General features: G+C 43.2%; 2 protein-coding genes across 6 annotated transcripts in view; one reads left to right on the forward strand and one right to left on the reverse strand.

Annotated features, from left to right (window-relative positions):
* Positions 1–22,718, reverse strand: part of LOC311047414 (cerebellin-1-like) — an 878,463-nt gene that overhangs the window by 402,523 nt on the left and 453,222 nt on the right. The window lies entirely within an intron of this gene.
* nat10 (N-acetyltransferase 10) overlaps positions 1–22,718 on the forward strand; it is a 34,370-nt gene that overhangs the window by 2,943 nt on the left and 8,709 nt on the right. For all 5 annotated transcript variants that reach the window (XR_014600985.1, XM_084060099.1, XM_084060096.1 and 2 more), the window contains exons 3-26: positions 1,281–1,372; positions 1,472–1,643; positions 2,343–2,465; positions 2,875–2,936; positions 3,568–3,682; positions 5,500–5,607; positions 6,401–6,534; positions 6,868–6,961; positions 7,729–7,827; positions 8,295–8,431; positions 9,497–9,621; positions 10,777–10,927; positions 13,052–13,148; positions 13,425–13,541; positions 14,310–14,411; positions 15,672–15,746; positions 15,869–15,982; positions 17,051–17,184; positions 18,086–18,134; positions 18,524–18,620; positions 18,913–19,020; positions 19,974–20,146; positions 21,955–22,074; positions 22,451–22,549. Coding sequence is in view for 4 of the 5 variants with exons in the window: in XM_084060099.1 (XP_083916225.1) it covers positions 1,281–1,372; positions 1,472–1,643; positions 2,343–2,465; positions 2,875–2,936; positions 3,568–3,682; positions 5,500–5,607; positions 6,401–6,534; positions 6,868–6,961; positions 7,729–7,827; positions 8,295–8,431; positions 9,497–9,621; positions 10,777–10,927; positions 13,052–13,148; positions 13,425–13,541; positions 14,310–14,411; positions 15,672–15,746; positions 15,869–15,982; positions 17,051–17,184; positions 18,086–18,134; positions 18,524–18,620; positions 18,913–19,020; positions 19,974–20,146; positions 21,955–22,074; positions 22,451–22,549 (2,697 nt within the window). In the remaining variant the exon portion in view is untranslated. The remainder of the gene's footprint in view (positions 1–1,280; positions 1,373–1,471; positions 1,644–2,342; positions 2,466–2,874; positions 2,937–3,567; positions 3,683–5,499; positions 5,608–6,400; positions 6,535–6,867; positions 6,962–7,728; positions 7,828–8,294; positions 8,432–9,496; positions 9,622–10,776; positions 10,928–13,051; positions 13,149–13,424; positions 13,542–14,309; positions 14,412–15,671; positions 15,747–15,868; positions 15,983–17,050; positions 17,185–18,085; positions 18,135–18,523; positions 18,621–18,912; positions 19,021–19,973; positions 20,147–21,954; positions 22,075–22,450; positions 22,550–22,718) is intronic.

Here is a 22,718-nt window from a genome sequence, read left to right on the forward strand (position 1 = left end):
CCTAGCTGAGAGAGAGATGAAACAGGGACCCCCTACTCTATATTGTATAAAATTGTGTTTCAGATTAAAGTTTTTTGTTTTTTTTACTTAGTCTGCTCTTTTTTCCCTCTACACCTATAGCCTCTTTGCCAAAAATAGCCGATCTACAAGCTCTCAACGCCTCGCAGCGCGAGGCGTTGAGAGCTTGTAGATCTGCTATTTTCGGCTAATGTTCCCCTCAGAAAAGGAATTCTAGGGTTCAAGTGGTTAATGTAAAAAAAAAACTAAATCCTATCACACAAAGATTTGGTGGACCCTCTGTAGTAGCTCTGAAGACCCCCTAGGGGTCCCGGAGCCCACCCCTAAGCAACACTGCGGCTCGCTCCGTCCCGCTAGCCACTGTACAGCCCTGGAACCGGGGGTTGTCGGGGTCTAGTGCCCAGGAGGACTCAGAGCTGGGAGTATTTAAAATGTTTTTTGTCCTCAAGAACTGTGTTTGCCGTCGACAAGCCAATGCCAAACAAGGTTCTTCTCATTCGGAGGATGCTGCAGCCTTAGCTCGTCTGGTGTTCAACCGCCCCAAGTTCTCCCACACAACTATCCTTCTCCGTTCTCTACACTGGCTCCCCGTAGCGGCTCGCATCCAGTTTAAAACCCTGGTGCTAGCCTATAGGGCATTGAAAGGAACAGCTCCTTCTTACCTCCGGGCTATGGTCGATGCCTACACCCCTGCCCGACCACTTTGGTCTGCCACCTCGGGGCGACTGATTGCCTCGTCACTCAAGGGTCCTTCTGGCCGATCCACACGGTCACAACTTTTTTTCTGTTCTGGCCCCACAGTGGTGGAATGAACTTCCCACTGATGTCAGGACAGCAGAGTCACTGCCCATCTTTCACCACAGGCTGAAAACCCACCTCTTCAGGAAACACTACCCTTCCTCTTTGCCTGGCCTACTTGTTGTTAACTAGTTGTACAAACTCTTGTTTTATTTTTTTATTGGATCTTGTTTAGTCGATACACTTATTTGTTTTATCTCTTGCTCATTTGATTTTGTTATTTTGTCTCATCTGTTCAAGGAAATAGGTAGCTGATATATTGCACTTTTACCTTAGCGCTAGGTATGCTCTTGGTTGCTTGTTTTAGAAGAGAATGCACTTAAATGCTTCTGGTGATTAGTAGTTTTGTTCCCTACCTATGTTGAATGCACTTATTGTAAGTTGCTTTGGATAAAAGCGTCTGTTAAATGACTGTAATGTAATGTCTCATGAGCAGAGGGTCTCTCTCTCTCTCTCTCTCTCAGGTGGTCATTCTGCATCACATGTTGTCCAAAGCCACTGTCAGGGCGCGGCCCTCCGTCCTCTGGTGCTACAAGAAAGAGCTCGGGTTCAGCAGGTAAACATCCTCTTTCTGTCGGTGGATTTTTTACTACCATTGACTACATTATGAACATGGAGGAACAAACGGTGACGTTGTCTCATGATGCATCAACAGCAACAGAAAGAAGCGCATGAAGCATCTCCAGAAGAAGATCAAAACGGGAACCCTGAGCTTGAACCAGGACGATCCGTTTGAGCTGTTCGTCGCCGCCACCAACATCCGCTACTGCTACTACAACGAGACGCACAAGATCCTAGGAAACACATACGGCATGTGTGTCCTACAGGTGTGTGTGTGTGTGTGTGTGTGTGTGTGTGTGTAGTACTGTCTGTACTGCTTATGGAAACTGCTGTGTTCATGTGTGTCCTACAGGTGTGTGTGTGTCCTGTCTGTACTGCTTATGAGCACTGCTGTGTTCATGTGTGTCCTACACTCAAGATGTGTGTGTGTTCCCTCTGTACTGCTTTTGAAAACTGGGCATCTGTTGGTTGTTGTGACGTGTTCATATAGTGCATACATGGGCAAATGGCGGCCCCCACCTTCACTTACTGCGGCCCACAGGTTAATATTGTAATACTGATATATTATTGATTTCAGCTGTTACAATTCCAAACATGCAAACATGACCCGCTTTAATTACTTCAGTCTATATTAGTAGCTTAATGACTAGTATTACAATTATATTGTCTGTTTTTTATGTCCAATGTATTTGTGTTTAAGTTCATTAAGTTAGCATAAGTATAACTAAATGCATTTGAAATTAAATAAACATTTTACCTCTAGGGTCAATGCGACACGTTTTGAGCTTGTAGATCTGCTATTTTTTCTACTTTTGTGTGACATACTAGAATGACTAAGTAGGGCATTCATTTATGAGAAAGGTGAAAATATGGAGAAAAAAGTGGCCCCCTGGAATGAGTTTGGAAATATAGCTGCCTGATATAATGTGTGCATATTTCACCTCTTCTTCTTTGCACATTTGCAGGACTTTGAAGCCCTCACCCCCAACCTCCTGGCTAGAACGGTGGAGACGGTTGAAGGAGGGGGGATCGTGGTCATTCTGCTCAGGACAATGAACTCCCTGAAGCAGCTTTACACCATGTCTATGGTGAGGCTCATCTATACTTAATGTTCAGCTCAACCACTTAAGCTCTATCTACTATACTACTGTTGTGCTAAACAGTGTTGTGTAGCTCTGCTATGTTTGCTTTAGTAGGACCATGTTTATTCACTTTATTATTGTCCCAAAAGGGCAAATAGGTTTACAACAAGAGTTAGCAAAACATATTACATACATTAAACATATCTCTCGCTGCCACATTTTGCCTATAATAACGGCGTGCCAAAATAGGGATGCCAGGTTGAAAGAGGTTAAAACGGTTCACATAACAAGACCAAACGAATGCAGGAAATAGCAGTGCAAACAGTATAAACTAGAGAACTGTGCTACAGGTAGATCAATAAGGAAAATAGTGTTATTAAGTATTGAAATGAAAGTGTGTTTGCTCTTGGTCTAGGACGTGCATTCTCGATACAGGACAGAAGCACATCAGGACGTGGTGGGGAGATTCAATGAGAGGTACAGTAGGTGTCTTTTATTGTTTAATACTCGTCCATTGAATTGTTTATTGTCTCCGCCAGGCCGAAAGGCATGGCGAGAGAGTATGTTTTACCCCCTGTCCGTCCATGTGTCCTGTCCGTGTGTTACCAGCTAATCTCCAGCACCGTTGACCCGGTCGCTCCGAAACTTTGCATAAACACTCCACATGGGCCTGTTATAGCGTCACCAGGAGGTCGATTTGTGCAAAACCCATTTTCTTTATATTACTCCTACAGATTTTATCCAAACGTCATGCAAATTGGTACACAGTATCTCTATAGTCATGTGATCAACACGGATCTGTCCGATTTCCCATATTCCATCCTAATTGCCTAAGGTTGGCTTCCAAAGTTTGCAGGATTGGTCCGTTTTGAAAAAAAGTCTCAAACTATGCACGCAGCTTGCGATTTCCGTGAAATTTCACACGCGCATTCCCACTAGGCCGAGGAAGAAATGCCACCCTTTTCACATTGGCCTATTGTAGCGCCACCAGGAGGCCACAATAACCTACCTGACCTGGCGGAGACCTGTGCTCCGAGGAGCACTTTTTCTAGTTATTATATGGTTTAAAGGTAAATCTAATGGAGCGTTGCGTTTTGGTTGTGTCCAGGTTCATCCTGTCTCTGGCGTCTTGTAAGACTTGTGTTGTGATCGACGACCAGCTCAACATCCTGCCCATCTCCAGTCACATGGCCCAGATCAAACCTGTTCCTCCCAAGACACAGGTAAAGTCTGGCAACAACTCACAAGCTCCATAGCAACCCGAGCTAGAGGTGTTTTTTTCATTGGCTCATTGGTCAAACCCTTACTGATGAAGCCAATGAACCAATCGTCATCTCACACTGAATACTGTTCCAGACAAGAATAAGGAACTTGTCTTGGACTACAAGATATTTCTAACTACGTACGCCTTTTATACAGTGGTGTAAAGTAACTAAATACATTTACTTAAGTACTGTACTTAACACATTGAGTGCCAAAAACGGTCCGGACCGTTTTTCATAATCCAAACGAGGTGTGCCAAAAACGGTTATGGCCGTTTTTGGGCAAAAAAAAAATATATTTTTTCCTTCACAGCACCAGGAGATATGATTTTACGAAGATTTAGACTCCAATCCACTTCCTGGTTAACTTATGACTTCAAAAGCCTGTATCTCGGCTCCTGTGTACTTTTTGTTTTTACGATGTATTTTCGACTATTTTCAACTGGCTGAAACTATGGAACGGATTACCGAATGTTTGTAATCTTTTTCCCCGGATTGTACGAGACCTCTATGTGTGTAATGAGGGGATCACCGTGAGGACGGTGATCACTGAAAATGTTTTGTGACTACTTGAAAAAGGTCCAAAAATGGTTAAAATTCCAGGCACTGGAGGTACCCTGTTTTGAAAAACCCCTGGCACCAGTGGCGTACCCACCATAGAGGCAGGGCAGGCGGCCGCCTGCCCAACTAAAATCTAGCCTCCCCTAGAAAATAAAGTAAAAGACTGAAAAACAGGCAGTGAAAAAAATCCAAAGAGAATAGTGGCCGTCGGACCTCCTCGTCGCAGCCAATCACTACCGTATCCATTCCGCAGAGCGACGTCGCCTATAGTGATGCAAATGTGTGCCTTTATATTTTCATGGGGTGCCAGGAGAGCCAGCTGGGGGTCTGGGCCATCACCTGTAGGCTACTCACCTCGCATAAAAGGGGCTCTGAGTCTGAGAGCAGCTTGAGCCATTAAACTACTGTAACAACATGAAGAGACCACTGCTTAATAATTGATTGATTTATTATACTTGCATATTGTTTTTATTAATGTTTTGTAGTCAGTGTATTGTTGTTGTTAACTTGTTTCCCCCGAGATTTCCCCCCGAGATTTTTCCCCGAGTACCCCCCTCCCCTTCGGAGGGGGGGGGGGGGGTAGAGAAAAAAATCTCGCCTGCCCTAAATGTACTTTCTGGGAACGCCACTGCCTGGCACTCAATGTGTTAAGTACACTTTTGAGGATTTTTTACTTTACTGGAATATTTTCCATTTTCAATACTTTTACTTCTACTCCACTACACCTCAGAGGCAAATATTGTACTTTTACTCCACTACAATTATTTGACAGCTTTAGTTACTAGTTACTTTGCAGATTTAGATTATTATTACAAAACATACATTAACCACGTCAGCCCTATATACATTTCGGCCAATTGAAAATAGCCGATCTACAAGCTCACAATGCGTCGCGATGCGACGCATTGTGAGCTTGTAGATCGGCTATTTTCAAATGATTTTTTAACTTGTGAAATGGGACATTCTGCACAATGAGTGCTTTCTACTTTTGGTACTTTAAGTACATTTTGATACCAATACTTTTGTACTTTTACTCAAGTCAATTTTGAATACCTTACTTTTACTTGCAACTTGAGTATTTCTACATTGCATTTTAAAGTAAAGTTTATTTATTTAAAGTTGAAGAGTTTTACCACACAAATGGTATGTTTATGAACATGGTGACATGTCTCCTATATGCTATTAAGTTCTGGTCATATGTATGTGATGTCTCTCAGGACGAGGGTCTGTCCCCAAAGGAACAGGAGCTGAAAGACCTGAAGGAGTCTCTTCAGGACACCCAGCCCGTGGGCGTGTTGGTGGACGGGTGCAAAACCATGGACCAGGTGAGGACCCCTCGCTACGAGCTTGTAGATCTGCTATTTTTGAAAAATCGTGGACAATTTGTGCAAATCTTTGAAAAAAAAAAAAAAAAGAAGAAGAAAAAAATATATATATATATTTTTTTTAAAGCAAACATTTGTAACTCAAATCTTTGCTTCTGGGGATTCTACAAATGTCTTCTAAATCCTAACAGTAAAAAAAACAACGTATGTTGCGTTCCCGGTTTGAATGGGTTAACGTTAAGGAAACCTCTGTCAGTTATTCTGTCTAATCCGCATTTTTCTCCTCCGTGGGTTTGAGCAATGACCATTATCATATGCAGACATGCAAACTTATAGCCGTTTTGAATCCAAATAGGCCAATTGTGTGACACCTGACCCGAAAAAAAATAAAAAACATGTTGTCACCTTTTTCACCTCGGGGCTGTTTGCATGCCTGATCACATGCAGACAGTGAGGAAGGCCGTTTTTCCCAGTTCCCAAAATTTAAGCTGTTTATTATCACTTTCGTTTAAACACCGGCTGTCCAGAGTTCGGGCTATAGGATCTGTTATCACGGTTACGCTCATGGGCCCTGTTCTCATGGTTACAGCCCCTGCAGGCTATGGCATCTCTAGTCGCTGGCTACACTTGCCTTATCACACACAGACACCGGCAGAACACACAGACGCTGCAAACTTATAAAGGACTTTCATTCAGTGTCCACACACAGCGTTTTATGAGCTGAACACGGGTCAGTTGTGTTCGTATATATTTATACTCTTTGGTCAAACCGAGATGCTGGTCTGTGTTCCAGGCCAAAGCGGTGCTGAAGTTCATCGAGGCCATCTCAGAGAAGACGCTGAGGAGCACCGTGGCGCTGACCGCCGCACGTGGAAGAGGCAAATCTGCGGCCCTGGGCCTGGCAGTGGCCGGAGCCGTGGCCTTTGGGTACCAATAATACGCCTTAACCCATTAAGACCTGAGGCGATTCTTAAAAAAAATCTAAATCCTAACAGTTTTTTGAAAAACATATACAAAAAAAAAATGTCACGATTTTTCAAAAATAGCAGATCTACAAGCTCATAGCGTGGCACTCGGTGCCGCGCTATGAGCTTGTAGATCTGCTATTTTTGAATAGCCAAAGAAATCTTAAGTGACACAGATGCGTTCCAGGTCTAAATGGGTTAATAACGCATCCAGATATTCATACATAACGACTGTGAGACGTACGTCTTACTGCTCAGCCTGTTGCTGCTCATAACGGTTTGATTTCTTTTCCAGATACTCCAACATCTTTGTGACGTCGCCCAGCCCCGACAACCTGCACACAATGTTTGAGTTCCTCTTCAAAGGGTTCGATGCCCTGCAGTATCAGGTAGGAGACATGAACTGAGGAAGTGCCAGATCGCTCACCGGAAACTTTTTTTTTTCCCATCCGCTTCCTGTCTATTTCCTACTTTGAAACGCCTATATCTCCGAATCTGTTTCCTGTGGGGAAAACCGGTCATGCGCGATGCGCGATCCCCCCCCGTTGTAACTCGGCAGGGAAATGTTATGGTTCCAGGCTGTAGCCAGGCTCATGGCACAACATGAATCGATGCTTTTTTTTGCGTGGATTTGCTTGTAACGCACGCGGAAGCTTTAAACAGCAAAGCGCAGTCAATGGGGAGAATGCTGGCACCCACGGTAAGTTGTTATGAAAAAATGCTGGCACCCGATGTGTTAAATGAGACGATTCTATATATTTTATAATATAAATATAATATAAATTCCAAATGGACCCGTTCCATTTGTACACTCTCAGAGTTAAATTAACATTGATTTTATAATATAAATTCGGGTCCCAGAGGTATAAATGCCATTAAATGGGGGTCCGTAGCCTAATACATGTCAAAATGGGGGTCCTTGACATTAAAATGTTTGAGAATCACTGCTAGAAAGCCGTATAAACCTTCTCTTATTGGGGTCCCTGGCTTATCTTTTCAAATGGGGGTCCGCGGGCTAATAAGTGTCAATTTGGGGGTCCTTGACATGAAAAAGTTTGAGAACCACTGTGATATACCATACATGTTGTGTATGTTATTGATGGAATGCGGGTCATGAGTGCATCATGTCAACTTCATTTCCGTTGTGTTTGTGTAGGAGCATCTGGACTATGAAATCATTCAGTCTCTGAATCCAGATTTCAACAAGGCGGTGGTACGAGTCAACGTCTTCAAAGAGCATCGTCAGACCATTCAGGTAAGCTCCTCTAAAGGGCTAGTTGGCACATTTTACACAGCGCAATATGTGACCCATCATGTGAGTGTTGTTTGATCGTTGTTTGATCCCATGACTCTGAGGAAGGTCGAAAGACCGAAACGTCATTCAAACCCTTTACTTACACTGCATTAAATAAAAGGCTTAAATTGTCCGTGCTGCTCCAGCGTTCTTCTCTTGTTGTTTGATCGTTCTTTGTCTCTATAGTGAGCAAAATTACCGTAGATGTCTTTCCACTGCTTTCTCACAATAGAAAGAAAACCAAAAAAAGCCCCATTTCCCAAAATAGCAAAAATAGCTGATCTACAAGATTTGCTATTTTTGCTATATTACCACATACGTTAATCACAGTCCTGTCCAGCATCTAGTCTCTTTGCAGGGTGGATACTGACATTAGCAGCTAAATCAATGTGTTGTTGCAGTAAGTGTGTCTGTGTGTGTTTTAACAGTACATCCACCCCACTGACGCGGTGAAGCTGGGCCAGGCAGAGCTGCTGGTGATAGACGAGGCTGCAGCCATCCCTCTGCCCCTGGTCAAGGCTCTGCTGGGACCCTACCTGGTCTTCATGGCCTCCACCATCAACGGGTCAGCACCGTGTTTGTCTTAGGGGACCTTAGGTGTCCTTGAGGGGGTTCCAGGGGGTCCCCAGCAAAACGTGGAACAGTTTAACAGCTTAAATACTGTTTAAAAAACAGCCGATCTACAGTGCAAGCTCACACACAACGTTCTGCTATTTTTGCAGTTTTTGAAAGATTTTAGCTATGCAAAAATACAGACACCAAGTTGAAGATAATTATTAATTTCACTATAATGTCACCATCTAGAAGCTAATCCAATAAGAGAATGTGTAAGAATGACTGTAATTCAGATCATAGCTTCTCTCTCTCTCAATCTACAGTATAGACAGTTGTAGAATTCTGCCCTTAATCTAATCACAACAATCGTCTTCCCTTATCTTCTCCCATGTTTTCTAATGGAGGGTCCATTGCCTCATGAAACTGTGTGTGTGTGTGTGTGTGTGTAAACACACACACACACACACACACACACACACACACACACACACACACACACACACACACACACACACACGTTTGTATTACTATAGTTGTGAGGACATCAACACTTTAGGACAGCCATGTTATGAATGCCATTTCAAAATAATAATTGCCATTTTTAACCGTAAGCCTAAAGCCGAAAAACAGCCGATCTATAAGCTCACAACGCGTCGCAGCGCGACGCGTTGTGAGCTTATAGATCGGCTATTTTTCGGTGCGTGACACTGGCGCGCAACTAAGTATAAATCATGTTGAACTCTAATTCCAATCCCTAAAGCTAACCTCTAAGACACCTAAGTGTCTAATCCTAACCTGAATGTGTTTCTAATTGTAAACGTATCACTAAAAAAATAAATGTATAACTATAAAACAACCATTTGTCTTGTGAGGACCAGGAAAACGTCCTCACAATGTATATTTCTTCAAATTCTACTATACTTGGTCCTCGCAAGTATAGTAACACACACAGACACAGACACACACACACACACACACACACACACACACACACACACACACACACACACACACACACACACACACACACACACACGTGTGTCTGACCCCTGCTGTCTCCCCCTCATGCATGCAGGTATGAAGGAACAGGACGCTCTCTCTCCCTCAAGCTGATCCAGCAGTTGAGACAGCAGAGTGCCGACAGCCAGCAGAACATGTCTGCAGAGAACAAGATCAACAACACGGCCAGGCTCTCGGCCGGTAAGGTCACCTGCAACCACCACCATATAGACCTGAGGCCCTAAAAACGCCTTCTAAATCCATAATTTAGACCTGAGGCCCATTCTAAAAAACACCTTCTAAATCCTAACACTTTTCTGAAAACGTTGTAATAAAAAAACATCTAAAATAACACTGATGCTGTCCTGGATTAAAAGACATATAGATTAAACCGGTATAAGAGATGTGTGTATGTTATACCTCAAGATTTTAGGTTCCTCGACATTGTAGCAGCACTAACAGAGATGCTTAAATGGATACTTCATCCCCAAAATGTTTTTTTTTTCCTATCGATTAGTCACCCCATGAAGACTTGAATTCATGGATATCTTTTTGTTCATCAAATTATTGTCTTAGGAATGTGACAAAAACAAAAAGATATGCATGAATTCAAGTCTCCATGGGGTGACTAATCCATAGGAAAAAAAGTATTTTTTGGGGTGAACTATCCCTTTAACACATCGGGTGCCAAACACGGTCTGAACCGTGTGTTTACATAGTGGCGGTTCCGAAGCTTCGGTGCCGAACACGGTTTGAACCGTGATTTCAGTCTTTTTGTTTTTTTCGTTTTTCTCCGCACGGGCGGGGCTAGAGCAGCTCTGGGAGCACCCATTGTAATCCTGCGAAGGAAGTGCCAGATCGCTCACCGGAAACAATTTTTTTTCCCCCATCCGCTTCCTGTCTATTTCCTACTTTGAAACGCCTATATCTCCGAATCTGTTTCCTGTGGGGAAAACCGGTCATGCGCGATGCGCGATCCCCCCCCGTTGTAACCCGCGAGGGGAATGTTATGGTTCCAGCCTGTAGTCAGGCTCATGGCAGAACATGAATCGATGCTTTTTTTTGCGTGGATTTGCTTGTAACGCACGCGGAAACTTTAAACAGCAAAGCGCAGTCAATGGGGAGAATGCTGGCACCCACGGTAAGTTGTTATGAAAAAATGCTGGCACCCGATGTGTTAAGAATAGCAACAGTAGTAAGTGGAAAGTATGTACATTAATCGATCTGATCTATCGACCAATCTGTCGACCGTTAGTGTGGAGTAGGCAGACAGACAGGTAACGGGGTCTATAGTGTCCCTCGTTCATCACCTGGTTTACCTGACCGTGTTTGTGTTTAACTCTCTTTACTCCCCAGCTCGGTCGCTCCATGAGGTGACACTGCATGAGTCCATTCGATACGCCATGGGAGACCCTGTAGAGAAGTGGCTGAACGAGCTGCTGTGTCTGGACTGTCTGAACATTCCCAGGCTCATCTCAGGATGTCCGCTCCCTCAGACCTGTGAGCTGTATCCTTCACCTGCTGCGCCAGGGACGTGCAGGGAATGTCAGAGGGGCAGGGGGCTGAAACTTCCAAAAGGGCACCTTTTGGTAAAGATACCGAAAATAGCAAATCTCCAAGCTCACAACGCGCTGCGACGCGTTGTGAGCTTGGAGATTGGCTATTTTCGGTGCGTGATGCCGCACTAAACTAAGTATAATCAAAATTCAAGCCAATACTGGAGATACTTTCAACATAAAATGCTGCATTCAAGTTCAGGAGAGTTTGGAAATGGCAATTCTCTTGAACGCTGCGTTCAGGTATGGCATGGTAAGAGTGCGTTTGTATTTTCTTTTCCAAACTAGTAAGTGCCACATTCATGGTCTGGAGAGGGCACTTTTACAGATGGGTAAAAGGGCAGGGGCTCAAGCCCCCTTTGATGTCTGTGTGTGCACGTGCCTGTGCTGCACTGATATGCTAAGACTGATGCACTATGGGTATTATCTCCACTAAGGAGCTCATGTTTTCAGCCCGTCTTGTCCTGTTTCTTTGTTTCATGTCATTATGAAACGAAAAGTTTAGTCAACAAGGCTAGCACGTCACACAGCGACAAGTGTAGGTTGTCACTTTGTAGCTTCATGTCACTGGCTGCTTCCATTGAAAATGACTTGTAGCCAGCGTTGCCAGATTTGTGAGAGAAATAAGAATAAAAACAAGCCTAAAAGAAGCAACTAGGCCACATGAGTCACTTTGTGAACGACGTATCTCAAAAAGTAACGTCTGGATTGTCTCTGCTACCGCACGCTCTACTCTATCTCTGTCTACTCTAAAAGCAATCTACAGCAAATTCACTTGAACAGATTTCTGTATTGCAATTCAGAAAATTACGTCACTTTAAAGTAAACCAATTCCTTTACAGTGAGATGGCAATATACACACTCTCTAGGATTTGTAATGTATAAAAGATATTAAGAATTCAAAATTAAATAATATATGTAGGCATTTCATTAGGATAACATTTCATAGATTGCAATCTACAGTCAATAAAATAAAATAAAATAAAGTCATTCATATTGTATTGCACGTCCATGCTCCCAAGAGGAAGGAACCGATTGATTTATTTGACTCCATGGCCTTTCATTTAGATTAGAGCAGAAAGATTCACACACCAGATAGCTCCCCTTAAGAGGGTTTTATTTAGTTCTTCGTCAGAATAGTCTGACTACTCCGTGGAGGGAGCCCTGACCCTGGTATCCTTATATTGTGTCATTACACGTGACAATTAAAAAATACGAATAAAAACTCACAAAAAAAGCTCACAGTGCTCGGTCCGTAAAGGGCACATGTAATGGGCACGTCATTACAGGTGACTAAAGCAGGCTTGAGCCCCATAAGGAGCATCCCGTGCCAGGCGACAGTCAGGTGCCCGCACCAAGTGGAGCAAGGCCTGCCTCTGCCAACCCACCGTTTGAGTTGCATACAGTAGTAAATGCCAGTTCCCTCACTCGCTCATTACAGTTTTGCCCCCAAGAATGTCACAATGCGTTGCATCGTGGCATGTTGTACTGCAACGCATTGTGAGCTTTTTAACAACCTTTCTTTTGGTGGGGGGGATTGTCATCACCTATAATGAGTACAATGTACAGGTACAAAATGGGGGTGTCAGGGTTAATGTGGTTAAGAGGAGTTATTTGATGTGCAGATCTTTAACCTCCAATATGTTTTTGGGGCGGTGTAACCGCCCCCTATAAGTGAGTTTTGGACAGTGACCAATCCTGCACCGTGATTGGCCAATAGTCTACAACGCAGTCTACACCCCTAACCCTTCCACAGTCAATGCAAATCTATACTTTTGCAAAGTCAGCCAATCACATTACAGCTAGTGTCATCACCACTAGCTGTAATGTGATTGGCTGACTTTGCAAATTCAGGACTGTGATTGGCTAGCGAAACACACGACACATGTGCAGCCCTATGAATAGCAGTATGGACTTAAAAAAAAAGTCATGTTGTGATGACCACACACCGCCCACTTCACACTGGGTGTGATTTTTTTTTTATGATCCAGCTCCCATTGTATTGGACGTTGGGATGTTGTGTGTGTATTTTATTGTATCTAGTTGTGTTGTTGGCCTTAACAGCAGCTCCACAGATACTACGTGAACAGAGACACGCTCTTCTGTTATCACAAGGCATCCGAGGCCTTCCTGCAGAGGCTGATGGCCCTTTATGTAGCTTCACACTACAAGGTGAGATCACAGTGTCCTGAGTTCACACAGGTGAAGGAGGACATTACCAGATCATCCTTGATATTATATGTGTGTTATTTATATGGTCTGGAAAGCTCCAACAAACTTATATAATGTCCAACTACACCATGAAGGTGATGGTGGTCTGTCTGTCTGACTGTCTGTCTGTCTGACTGACTGACTGACTGACTGACTGACTGACTGTCTGTCTGTCTGTCTGACTGTCTGTCTGTCTGTCTGTCTGTCTGTCTGACTGCATGTGCTCTCTGCTTCCAGAATTCCCCCAACGACCTTCAGATGCTGTCTGACGCCCCGGCCCACCACCTCTTCTGTCTGCTGCCCCCCGTCCCGCCCACACAGAACTCCCTACCAGAGGTCCTGGCTGTGGTGCAGGTAATGTGTGTGTGTGTGTGTGTGTGTGTGTGTGTGTGTGTGTGTGTGTGTGTGTGTGTGTGTGTGTGTGTGTGTGTGTGTGTAACTGGTGCGTTTATATAGCGCTTTTATCCGAAACGCTTTACAACGTGTTTGGTGTCTTGCTCAAGGGCACTTTTTAACACTAACTCAATCGAACCAGAAACCTTCAGATTCCCAAGCGGCTGCTCTACCTCTTTTTAAAAAAAATGTATTTATTTGTTTTACCTTTTTTTTTTTGAGTGGTGCCAACCACTCCTACATTTGACTTTGTCCGTGTGTCCGTATGTCCGTCCGTTTGTCCGTCCGTATGTCCGTCCGTATGATTGGTCAAGCTTCACGTGACACGTGACAATATGTTGTCACGTGACACGTGACAATATGTTGTCACGTGTAACGTGACAACATATTGTTGCTGATTGCAACACAAGGATGCAACCAGTTACACTTTCAAAGGCACCACTCTCTTCACACTGGGTGTGATTTTTTTTTATTCCGTAAAGCACTTTGAAATGCCCTGGTGTGTGAAAAGTGCTATATAGCCACTGTGTGACCACTCTAATCCTATTTTGGGCATATTATTATGAGTGATTTTTTAATAAAAAAAAATAGCTCACAATGTGTCATGGCGCATTGTGAGCTTGTAGATCGGCTATTTTCGCAAGGCACAGGAAGTATAAAACGGGTGGTTAATAATATTCCTTTTTCTAAAGGCTTAAGTGGTTCATTTTCCTTTTTTTTTTTGGTCAGGTTTGTCTCGAGGGTGAAATCTCTCGTCAGTCCATCCTCAATAGTCTGTCCAGAGGAAAGAAAGCTTCTGGTGACCTCATCCCCTGGACCGTGTCAGAACAGGTACGCTAGTCCATTGGTTCTCAAAGTGGGGTCCGGGGACCCCCAGGGGTACTTGAGGGGGTTCCAGGGGGTACCCAGCAAAATGTGTAAATATAGCATCAGAATAATTATGACCTTTTATACTTTGGCTATTCAAAATATATAAGAGATATATTTAGATAGATATACAAGATATACAAGTTCGTAGCGCGGCACAGAGTGCCGCGCTATGAGCTTGTAGATCTGCTATGTTTGAAAAATCGTGAACATTTGGTGCAAATCTTTGAATATATATATTTTTAAAGCTAACATTTGTAACTCAAATCTTTGCTTCTGGGGGGTCCCTGGAACAAAATATTTTGATGGGGGTCCGCGGCCAAATACATATCATTTTGGGGGTCCTTGACATGAAAAAGATTGAGCACCACTGATATAGAAACAAACGTTTTTCAGAAAACTGTTGAGATTTAGGAGACATGTAGAATCGGCTTCAGGTCTCAATGGGTTAAGATTTATTTGTGGCATTTTATGTTTCATTTCCACGAGAGGCAGTGAACGGGGACAACACATTCTCATCCCATGAGTCATATTATTATCATATTATTACTGCCGCCAGGTCAAGGTATCGTTAGTGTACCTTTCTGACAACATAAAAACACTCCAGCGTTGTGTTTGCACACAGGAGTTCATTAATAAACTTCTATAGAACGCCCACAGCGTCTGAAATGGACGTCTCAGCCAGGCAGAATGTGGACCCTATAGATTTCAGCATTGAAAGCACTGCATACCACAGTTTTAGTTTGGTTTTCGCAATAAAAACATTGACTAGTGTGCAGTCAGAAGCAGGCTTGAGCCCTGTGATGCTCACCTGAGGGAGGCGATGGCCTGAGTGAGTGCCCACAGCCTGCTTCTGCTGATTCTGCGCCATCGGAGCTGCATTCCGATAGGCAGAGAACTGTAAAGGACCCGTTTCCCTTGGCGTTGACATGGTAGTACACAAAAGGCCAACCATGAAGTCAGCTTCTGACACGAAAGGCACCTTGACCAGGCGGTGAAATATGAGGCCTTGGGATGGGAAAAACGGAGATACAGAAAAGGCAGGAGACAAGAGTGTTGACTTGATGCAGCCTGGGGGGGTCGGATTGGAACCCGGGCCAGCTGTGCGAAGTTATGGGAAGAACTGTATTATTATTAATGTGGTAATAATGCTGTCACTGTATTCACATGTGATAAGTCTCCATGTCATTCCTCACATTGTAACCCCCTCCCTTCTGTCTGCAGTTCCAAGACCCAGAGTTTGGTGGTCTGTCTGGAGGGAGAGTGGTGAGAATCGCTGTCAATCCTGACTACCAGGGGGTAAGTGTGTGTCTCTGTCTGTCTGTCTGTCTGTCTGTCTGTCTCAGTGCTTGTACTTTTATTTGTGAATGACATTCATATATTTAACATGTATTTAACATGTATGGAACCTGGTCCAACAGATGGGTTATGGTTCCAGAGCTCTCCAGGCGCTGCAGATGTACTATGAGGGCAAGTTCCCCACAGAAGACGAGAACGCTCACGCGAACAGTGAGATCACCACCGTGAGCAGTGAGGTAACCACCATATTTATGTACATCTCTTACAAGCTACATATAATATACCCTCCAGGTATCTAAAGGTGAGCGGGCTTTTTCCGTGCGGGCCCCTTGACTGCGGAACTCCTTGCCTGAGGATCTCAGGCAGGCAAACTCTGTGTCCTCTTTTAAATCTCTTCTTAAAACTCACTTCTATCGCACAACCTCTTCTTAATTGATGACATGTTGTATGTAACCTTTGTTATTGACCGTGGACCTTTATTTACTGTTGCTACTGTAAAGCACTGTAACTTGTTCATGAAAGGTTCTATAACCCATTAACACATTAACCGCCAAGAACGTAGTCCTACGGTCCGTTAAATCCAACTGTTAAGCGCCGAGACCGTAGCCCTACGGTCCGGGTGCTTTTTCCTTTTTTTCGAAAACATTTTTTTTTTCAATTTTCTACACGGACCATTTTCAGTGTAACACCACCGGAAGTCGGGACTATTTGCGATCCCGTTTTTCGTTTCCCGTCGGCCTCCATTCTAAGGCGCACACTAAAAGTCCATTTTAGACCCTTGTAGTTTTTTCTCCTCGCATTTCCCATGTTAACATAAACGGTCAGAACTCAAACATGGCTGCCCCATTTGACACGTGGTCTTGAGTGGGAGACGCAGGCAGATGTCGGCGATGTATGTAAACAAAGCCGAGCTCACTGTTATGGATTTTAACAAGGACTATGGCGACGTGAAAAAAACAAAAAACAACAAAAAAACCTTGACACTGGTGAGTACATTCTGAGATTAGCCCTTGGTGGTGGATGTGTTAAGACCTGGGGCCGCTTAAAAAAAAAATCTAAATCCTAACAGTTCTTCGGAAAAAAATATATAAAAATAATTTTCACGATTATACAAAAATAGCAGATCTACAAGCTCATAGCGCGGCACTCGGTGCCGCGCTATGAGCTTGTATATCTGCTATTTTTTTATAGCCAAAGAAATCTAAAGTGACACAGATGCGTTCCAGGGCTTAATGGGATAACATCATTTATACTCTGTAGTACCACAGTGTAAGTGATGGATGGTGTTTACTTGTCCCCTGAAGGCGGTCAGTCTGCTGGAAGAGGTTGTGGCCCCCAGGAGAGAACTGCCCCCCCTGCTGCTGAAGCTGAGCGAGAGACGAGCAGAGAGACTGGACTACCTGGGAGTCTCTTATGGTCTCACCTCTCAGCTGCTCAAGTGAGTGTTTGGCTGCCCCCGGTGGAGGAACCATCTGTCACAACACAACACACTGAATTCTGATTATTCTGGTCTTCAACGTTGTTCAGGCCAAGGACCCCTTAGCTGAGAGAGAGATGAAGCAGAGACCCCCCCCCCCCCCCCCCACTACATTATGTTGCAGATTAAGCTTTTTTTTTTATAGATTTCATAGATAGTTTCATAGACTTGTTTGACAGAACTGTCATCTGTGTTTGTTTGTTTACACATTATCTTTTATATTAATATGATGGATTCATGTTCAGTCATTTCACCACTTAAACCCTCAATACTTAACTAAACTTGACCGCTGGCTCTGTACTTGGTCTGCTCTTTTTTCCCCCTCAACACCAAACCTCTTTAAAAATATAGCTGTCTATCTAGAGTAGCTACAGTATTCATCCCTATTGGCAAAGTATCCCTCCAGAACGGGGATGCTAGGGATCAAGTGGTTAAAGAAAAAAAATCAGACAAAGATTTGGCGGCCCCTCTGTACTAAATCTGAGGACCCCTAGGTGATACCGGACCCCCTGTTGAAGACATGTTAGATGTTGTTAAATGATGGAACGTAAAGCATTGTGCTGTCTTTGAGGGTTCCTGTCACCCAAGGTCCTTGGAATCTCTTTTTTTTGTACTATTTTATATGAAAATAGCTGATATACAAGCTCACAACATGTTGCATTGCAAGCTTGTAGATCTGCTATTTTTGCTTCTTTTGTTATTCTTCAAAATGATCGCCTAAAATGCCCAAAATGGGAAGGCCGTGTTGAAAGTGGTTAATACGTCACTGGATGTGAAGTGATCATAACGAGATCTTCTATGTATTTATTACAGATATCAGTTTGGAATCTCTTTAACAATATATTTGTGTTCATCATGGCAGGTTCTGGAAAAGGGCTGGCTTCACCCCGGTCTATTTAAGACAGACACCAGTAAGTGGAAAATGTGTTGTCTTCATGAAGGTTTAGCCAAAGTTAGTTGTGCCACAGTCTTGTTTCTGCATTGTGTTTTTATTATGACTGATTTGCGTGTGTGTGTGTGTGTGTGTGTGTGTGTGTGTGTGTGTGTGCGTGTGCGTGTGCGTGTGTTTATTGTATGTAACAATGTTCTGCCTTATATGCACTTTGTAACTGGCTGTTTTCCCATTATCTGACTGCACTGGCAGTGTGTATGTCCTTTGTACTAGGCATTCTTGTACTTCTGTTTATGTGGACATAAATAAATATTTCAAATGTGCGTGTGTGTGTGTGTGTGTGTGTGTGTGTGTGTGTGTGTGTGTGTGTGTGTGTGTGTGTGTGTGTGTGTGTGTGTGTGTGTGTAGAATGACCTGACAGGGGAACACTCCTGTGTGATGCTGAAAGAGTTAAACACGGCTCAGGGCTCAGAAGAAGGCCAGTGGCTGTCTGCCTTCTGGAAAGGTGATCTCACTAATAACTACGCTGCTTCCATGTTGATTTGTCCATATTTAGGATTATTCTGTAAAATGAAACAAAAAAAACTTCACATTCAAAATCACATTAGTGGATTTAATTGAAAATATTTCACTTAAAAAAGTGAAATATTGACCAACTTCAAAGAAAACCAACCTATAAGCCATTTTAACAATGACTACCTGTAGCCACACGGCGGCGCAGTTGAGTCACATTACATAGATGTATAGTGGTGTTGCTGAGGAGATAATGGTTTTCTTCTTCTTCTTCTATCCTCCAGACTTCCGTCGGCGCTTCCTGTCTCTGCTGTCCTACCAGTTCAGCAGCTTCTCTCCCAGCCTGGCTCTGAACATCCTGCAGAACAGGAACACCAAGGAGGACAGCACCAGTAAGAACACTCACTCCAGTAACGCACCATACTGGACTGGTTTCACACCAGTATCACATCATACTCAATCTGGGAACCCATTCCGTAAAAAAAAAAAGGGTCCACTTCCTCCCAGGCGCTTCTGTGTTTATTTCTACTAAGAACAACATTACATGTTTAGTATACGGACACACCAGGCGCGCAATGGCAACAAAGCGCTCCGTTCCCATTGATTCTGCCTATGTGGGTGTCTTTTTGCAATGGTTTTCAAAGTTAGGTTTGACCGTACCCTTAGGCCGCAGTGGTGCTGACAGATTCGTCTTGAGAGATTACATCAATTTAGGCATTTAGCTGACGCTTACATAATCCAGAGCCATTTACAGTAAGCAAGGTAAACACGAGGTAATGCATGGAAATAGTAATCTAGGATCATATAGGTACACCAAGAATCTATCAGCGGTCTAAACCAGCGGTTCTCAACCAGTGGTCCGGGGACCACCAGTGGTCATTGAGGGGGTTCCAGGGGGTCCCCAGCTAAATGGATGGAGAGTTGGTAACCAAATGGACCCTTATAGATCTTTTTCAATAATGTAACTCTTGAGAGCGTAAAACTAAACCAAATGGACCCTTAAGGTTCCATTTGGTTTAGTTTTACGCTCTCAAGAGTTAAATTATTGTTAAACGCCTGCATTACTTAATTTACAAGAAGTCTCTTCTCTCCTATGGAACCAACATCAATACAGCATGGAATTGTGGACGTCGCCACGTCTGATTTCAGTCATTTTCATAAGATTAAAGAGTATCAGAATGGGTCAAACTAGCAATAGAATAATACATGTTCTATTGCTTAAATAGAAAAAAACAGACTGGCTAACAAGAAATGTTCAGTCGTGAGATTTGTTCCAGCTTGAGTCCCTGTCAGATCATTCTACTAACATGATGCTGGTTCTGACCCATGTTTGTGTTCCGCTCAGCTCTCAGCAGCTCAGAGCTCCTGGCTCAGTTCAGTCCGTATGACCTGAAGCGTCTGGAGCTGTACTCCAGGAGCATGGTGGACTACCACCTCATCATGGACCTCATCCCAGCCACCGCGCGCATCTTCTTCCTCAAACAGCTGGGAGACGTGTCTCTGTCGGCGGCCCAGTGTGTGAGTCTCCTCTTGTTTCTCAGCTTTTTCCCATCGGCCGCTGTCTGGCCTGAAGCCCATTCTACACGATGTCTCCTAAATCCCAACAGTTTTCTGAAAAAAACGTATGTTTCTGTATCAGTGGTTCTCAAGCTTTTTCATGTCAAGGACCCCCAAAATGATATGTATTTTGGCCGCGGACCCCCCCATCTCAAAATATTTTGTTCCAGGGACCCCCCAGAAGCAAAGATTTGAGTCAAAAACGTTTGTTATAAAAATATATATTTATTCAAAGATTTGCACACATTTTCACGATTTTTCAAAAGCAGCAGATATACAAGCTCATAGCGCGGCACTCGGTGCCGCGCTATGAGCTTGTAGATCTGCTATTTTTTGAATAGACAAAAGTGTAAAATATGGCTTTTTAGCTCAAATCTAAAAATGATACAGATGCGTTCCAGGTCTTGTCCAGGGCAGAAACCTTGTATATCCATATTTCATCTTTTTTTGGTAAATTATTGCCATGTGTTATACTTCACCGTATGACAGTTTCACAAAAAAAGTAGCAACAACTGCAGATCTACAGCTTGTGAGCATTTTGAATTTCATCTATACACATAATGACAAAATACAGACGCTAGGTTGAAAGTGGTTAAACTCTTAAACTGACAGGGTTTTTCCAAAACAATTTGCCACCTCTGCCAGCATGTTTCCAGGTTAAACATAGGAAACATGTTATTTTTTTCTCCATTTATTTTTTTAACATTGAAGTGAATGGAGCTGCAGCTTTTTGGAAAATGGTATCTCCTGGTTCTTTGTGAAGAACGGAAAAAACGGAAAACCCCCAAAAATAAAGAATACTTTTAGATTTTTTTTTTTTTTTTTAATGTTTATAAACGTTTTTGGCAGTATAAGAGTTAAACACTGAACCCTAGCGACCCTAGAGGGAAATACTAGTGGATCTAGTATAGAGCCTTGGGGAGTCAACTATTGGAAGTATATAGAGTTAAAGTGGTTAAGTCTGTCTGTGGGTAATATAAAAACGTAATCAATTAAGTAAAGTATTAACAAGATGCTTGAACTAACTGCATGGGATCCACTGGAACACAGGTTATTATTATCTGTATACCTCCCTGTCTGGTTTGTTTGTCTGTCTGTCTGTCACCAACATATCTCAAATTGCAACGGCCGGATTGCTGTGAAAGTCGGCGACTCTTTAAAGGCATTGTAGGGAGTTCAGACATAATCAAAGAAAAAAACTGTTGTCAAACACCGCCCCTCCAGCAGTTCTTTTCCCCGACCACCAGGGGGTGACGCAGGGGGGACTTTTTAAATGAGTCATGCCCAAAATAGGTTGCCTTATGCGGATACAATTCGCGGAAATGCCCGACCCTACGGTTCTCTGAATTTATATTTTTAAATAGGCTCTTTCATGATAAATTGACCACATATATGAAGCTAAACAACTAAATTCTATCCAAACGATTTTTTAAAAGTAAATTATGTGCCTCAAAAAAGAAGTTTGAGAGCGTTTTAAAACCGAAAGTAAAAAGTTGATACGGGCACGGACGCGCACGGACACGCACATGCGTGCGTTAATTTACGACCCGGACATAAACAACATGAACATAAACAGAAGGGAGAATACGGATTTCAGACAGAGGACTGTGTTTCAATGAAGGAAAACACCTCAGCATCATTATATAGTGGCTGATAGAGGGGAGAAAATGCAAAAAATATATATATACATATTTTTTAAATTTAGGCTTAATGTTCCCTACAATGCCTTTAACTTTAACTTAGCGTGTGTCGTCGTTGCCTCATTCCAGGCGTTGCTGTTGGGCGTGGGCCTGCAGCACAAGTCAGTGGACACTCTGGAGAAGGAGATCGAGCTTCCAAGCTCTCAGCTCATGGGGCTCTTCAATCGCCTCATTCGTAAATTTGTGCAGGTGAGCTGGCGCTCATTATCCTCACTTATCTTTTGTTAACCCATTAAGACCTGAGGCGATTCTTAAAAAAAATCTAAATCCAAACAGTTTTTCGGAAAAAAAATATAAAAAAAATATTTTCACGATTTTTCAAAAATAGCAGATCTACAAGCTCATAGCGCGGCACTCGGTGCCGCGCTATGAGCTTGTGTATCTGCTATTTTTGAATAGCCAAAGACATCTAAAGTGACACAGAAGCGTTCCAGGTATCAATGGGTTAAACATGAAAGGAGAAATTATATGTAATAAAAGTTGTAGGAAAGACCTGCGATGTACGATGAAGTCTGTAGTCGGTTTAGATTTTTCAAACGGTTTATTTTTTAATTTTCTTCTGTAGATCTTCACCCGCATCCAGGAGAAAGCCATCGAGGCAGAGATGGTGGCTTGTAAAGACGTCAGCATGGAGCCCACCGCCCGAAGCCTCAGTGACGATCTGGTACGCACCTTCCTTAACCACTTCAACCCCGGCATCCGTATTCTAGGAAGCTTGTAGATCTGCTTTTTTTCAGCCAAGATGTTTAATGTAGAGCGAAAACAGAAAAGACACTAGATAGAGCCCTGAGGGACTCCGCTCAACAACGTATGGACACAGCGGTTTTCAAAAT

This window comes from Gymnoscopelus microlampas (assembly GCF_963454915.1).
Source record: "Gymnoscopelus microlampas genome assembly, chromosome: 6".
NCBI classification, from domain to species: Eukaryota; Metazoa; Chordata; class Actinopteri; order Myctophiformes; family Myctophidae; genus Gymnoscopelus; species Gymnoscopelus microlampas.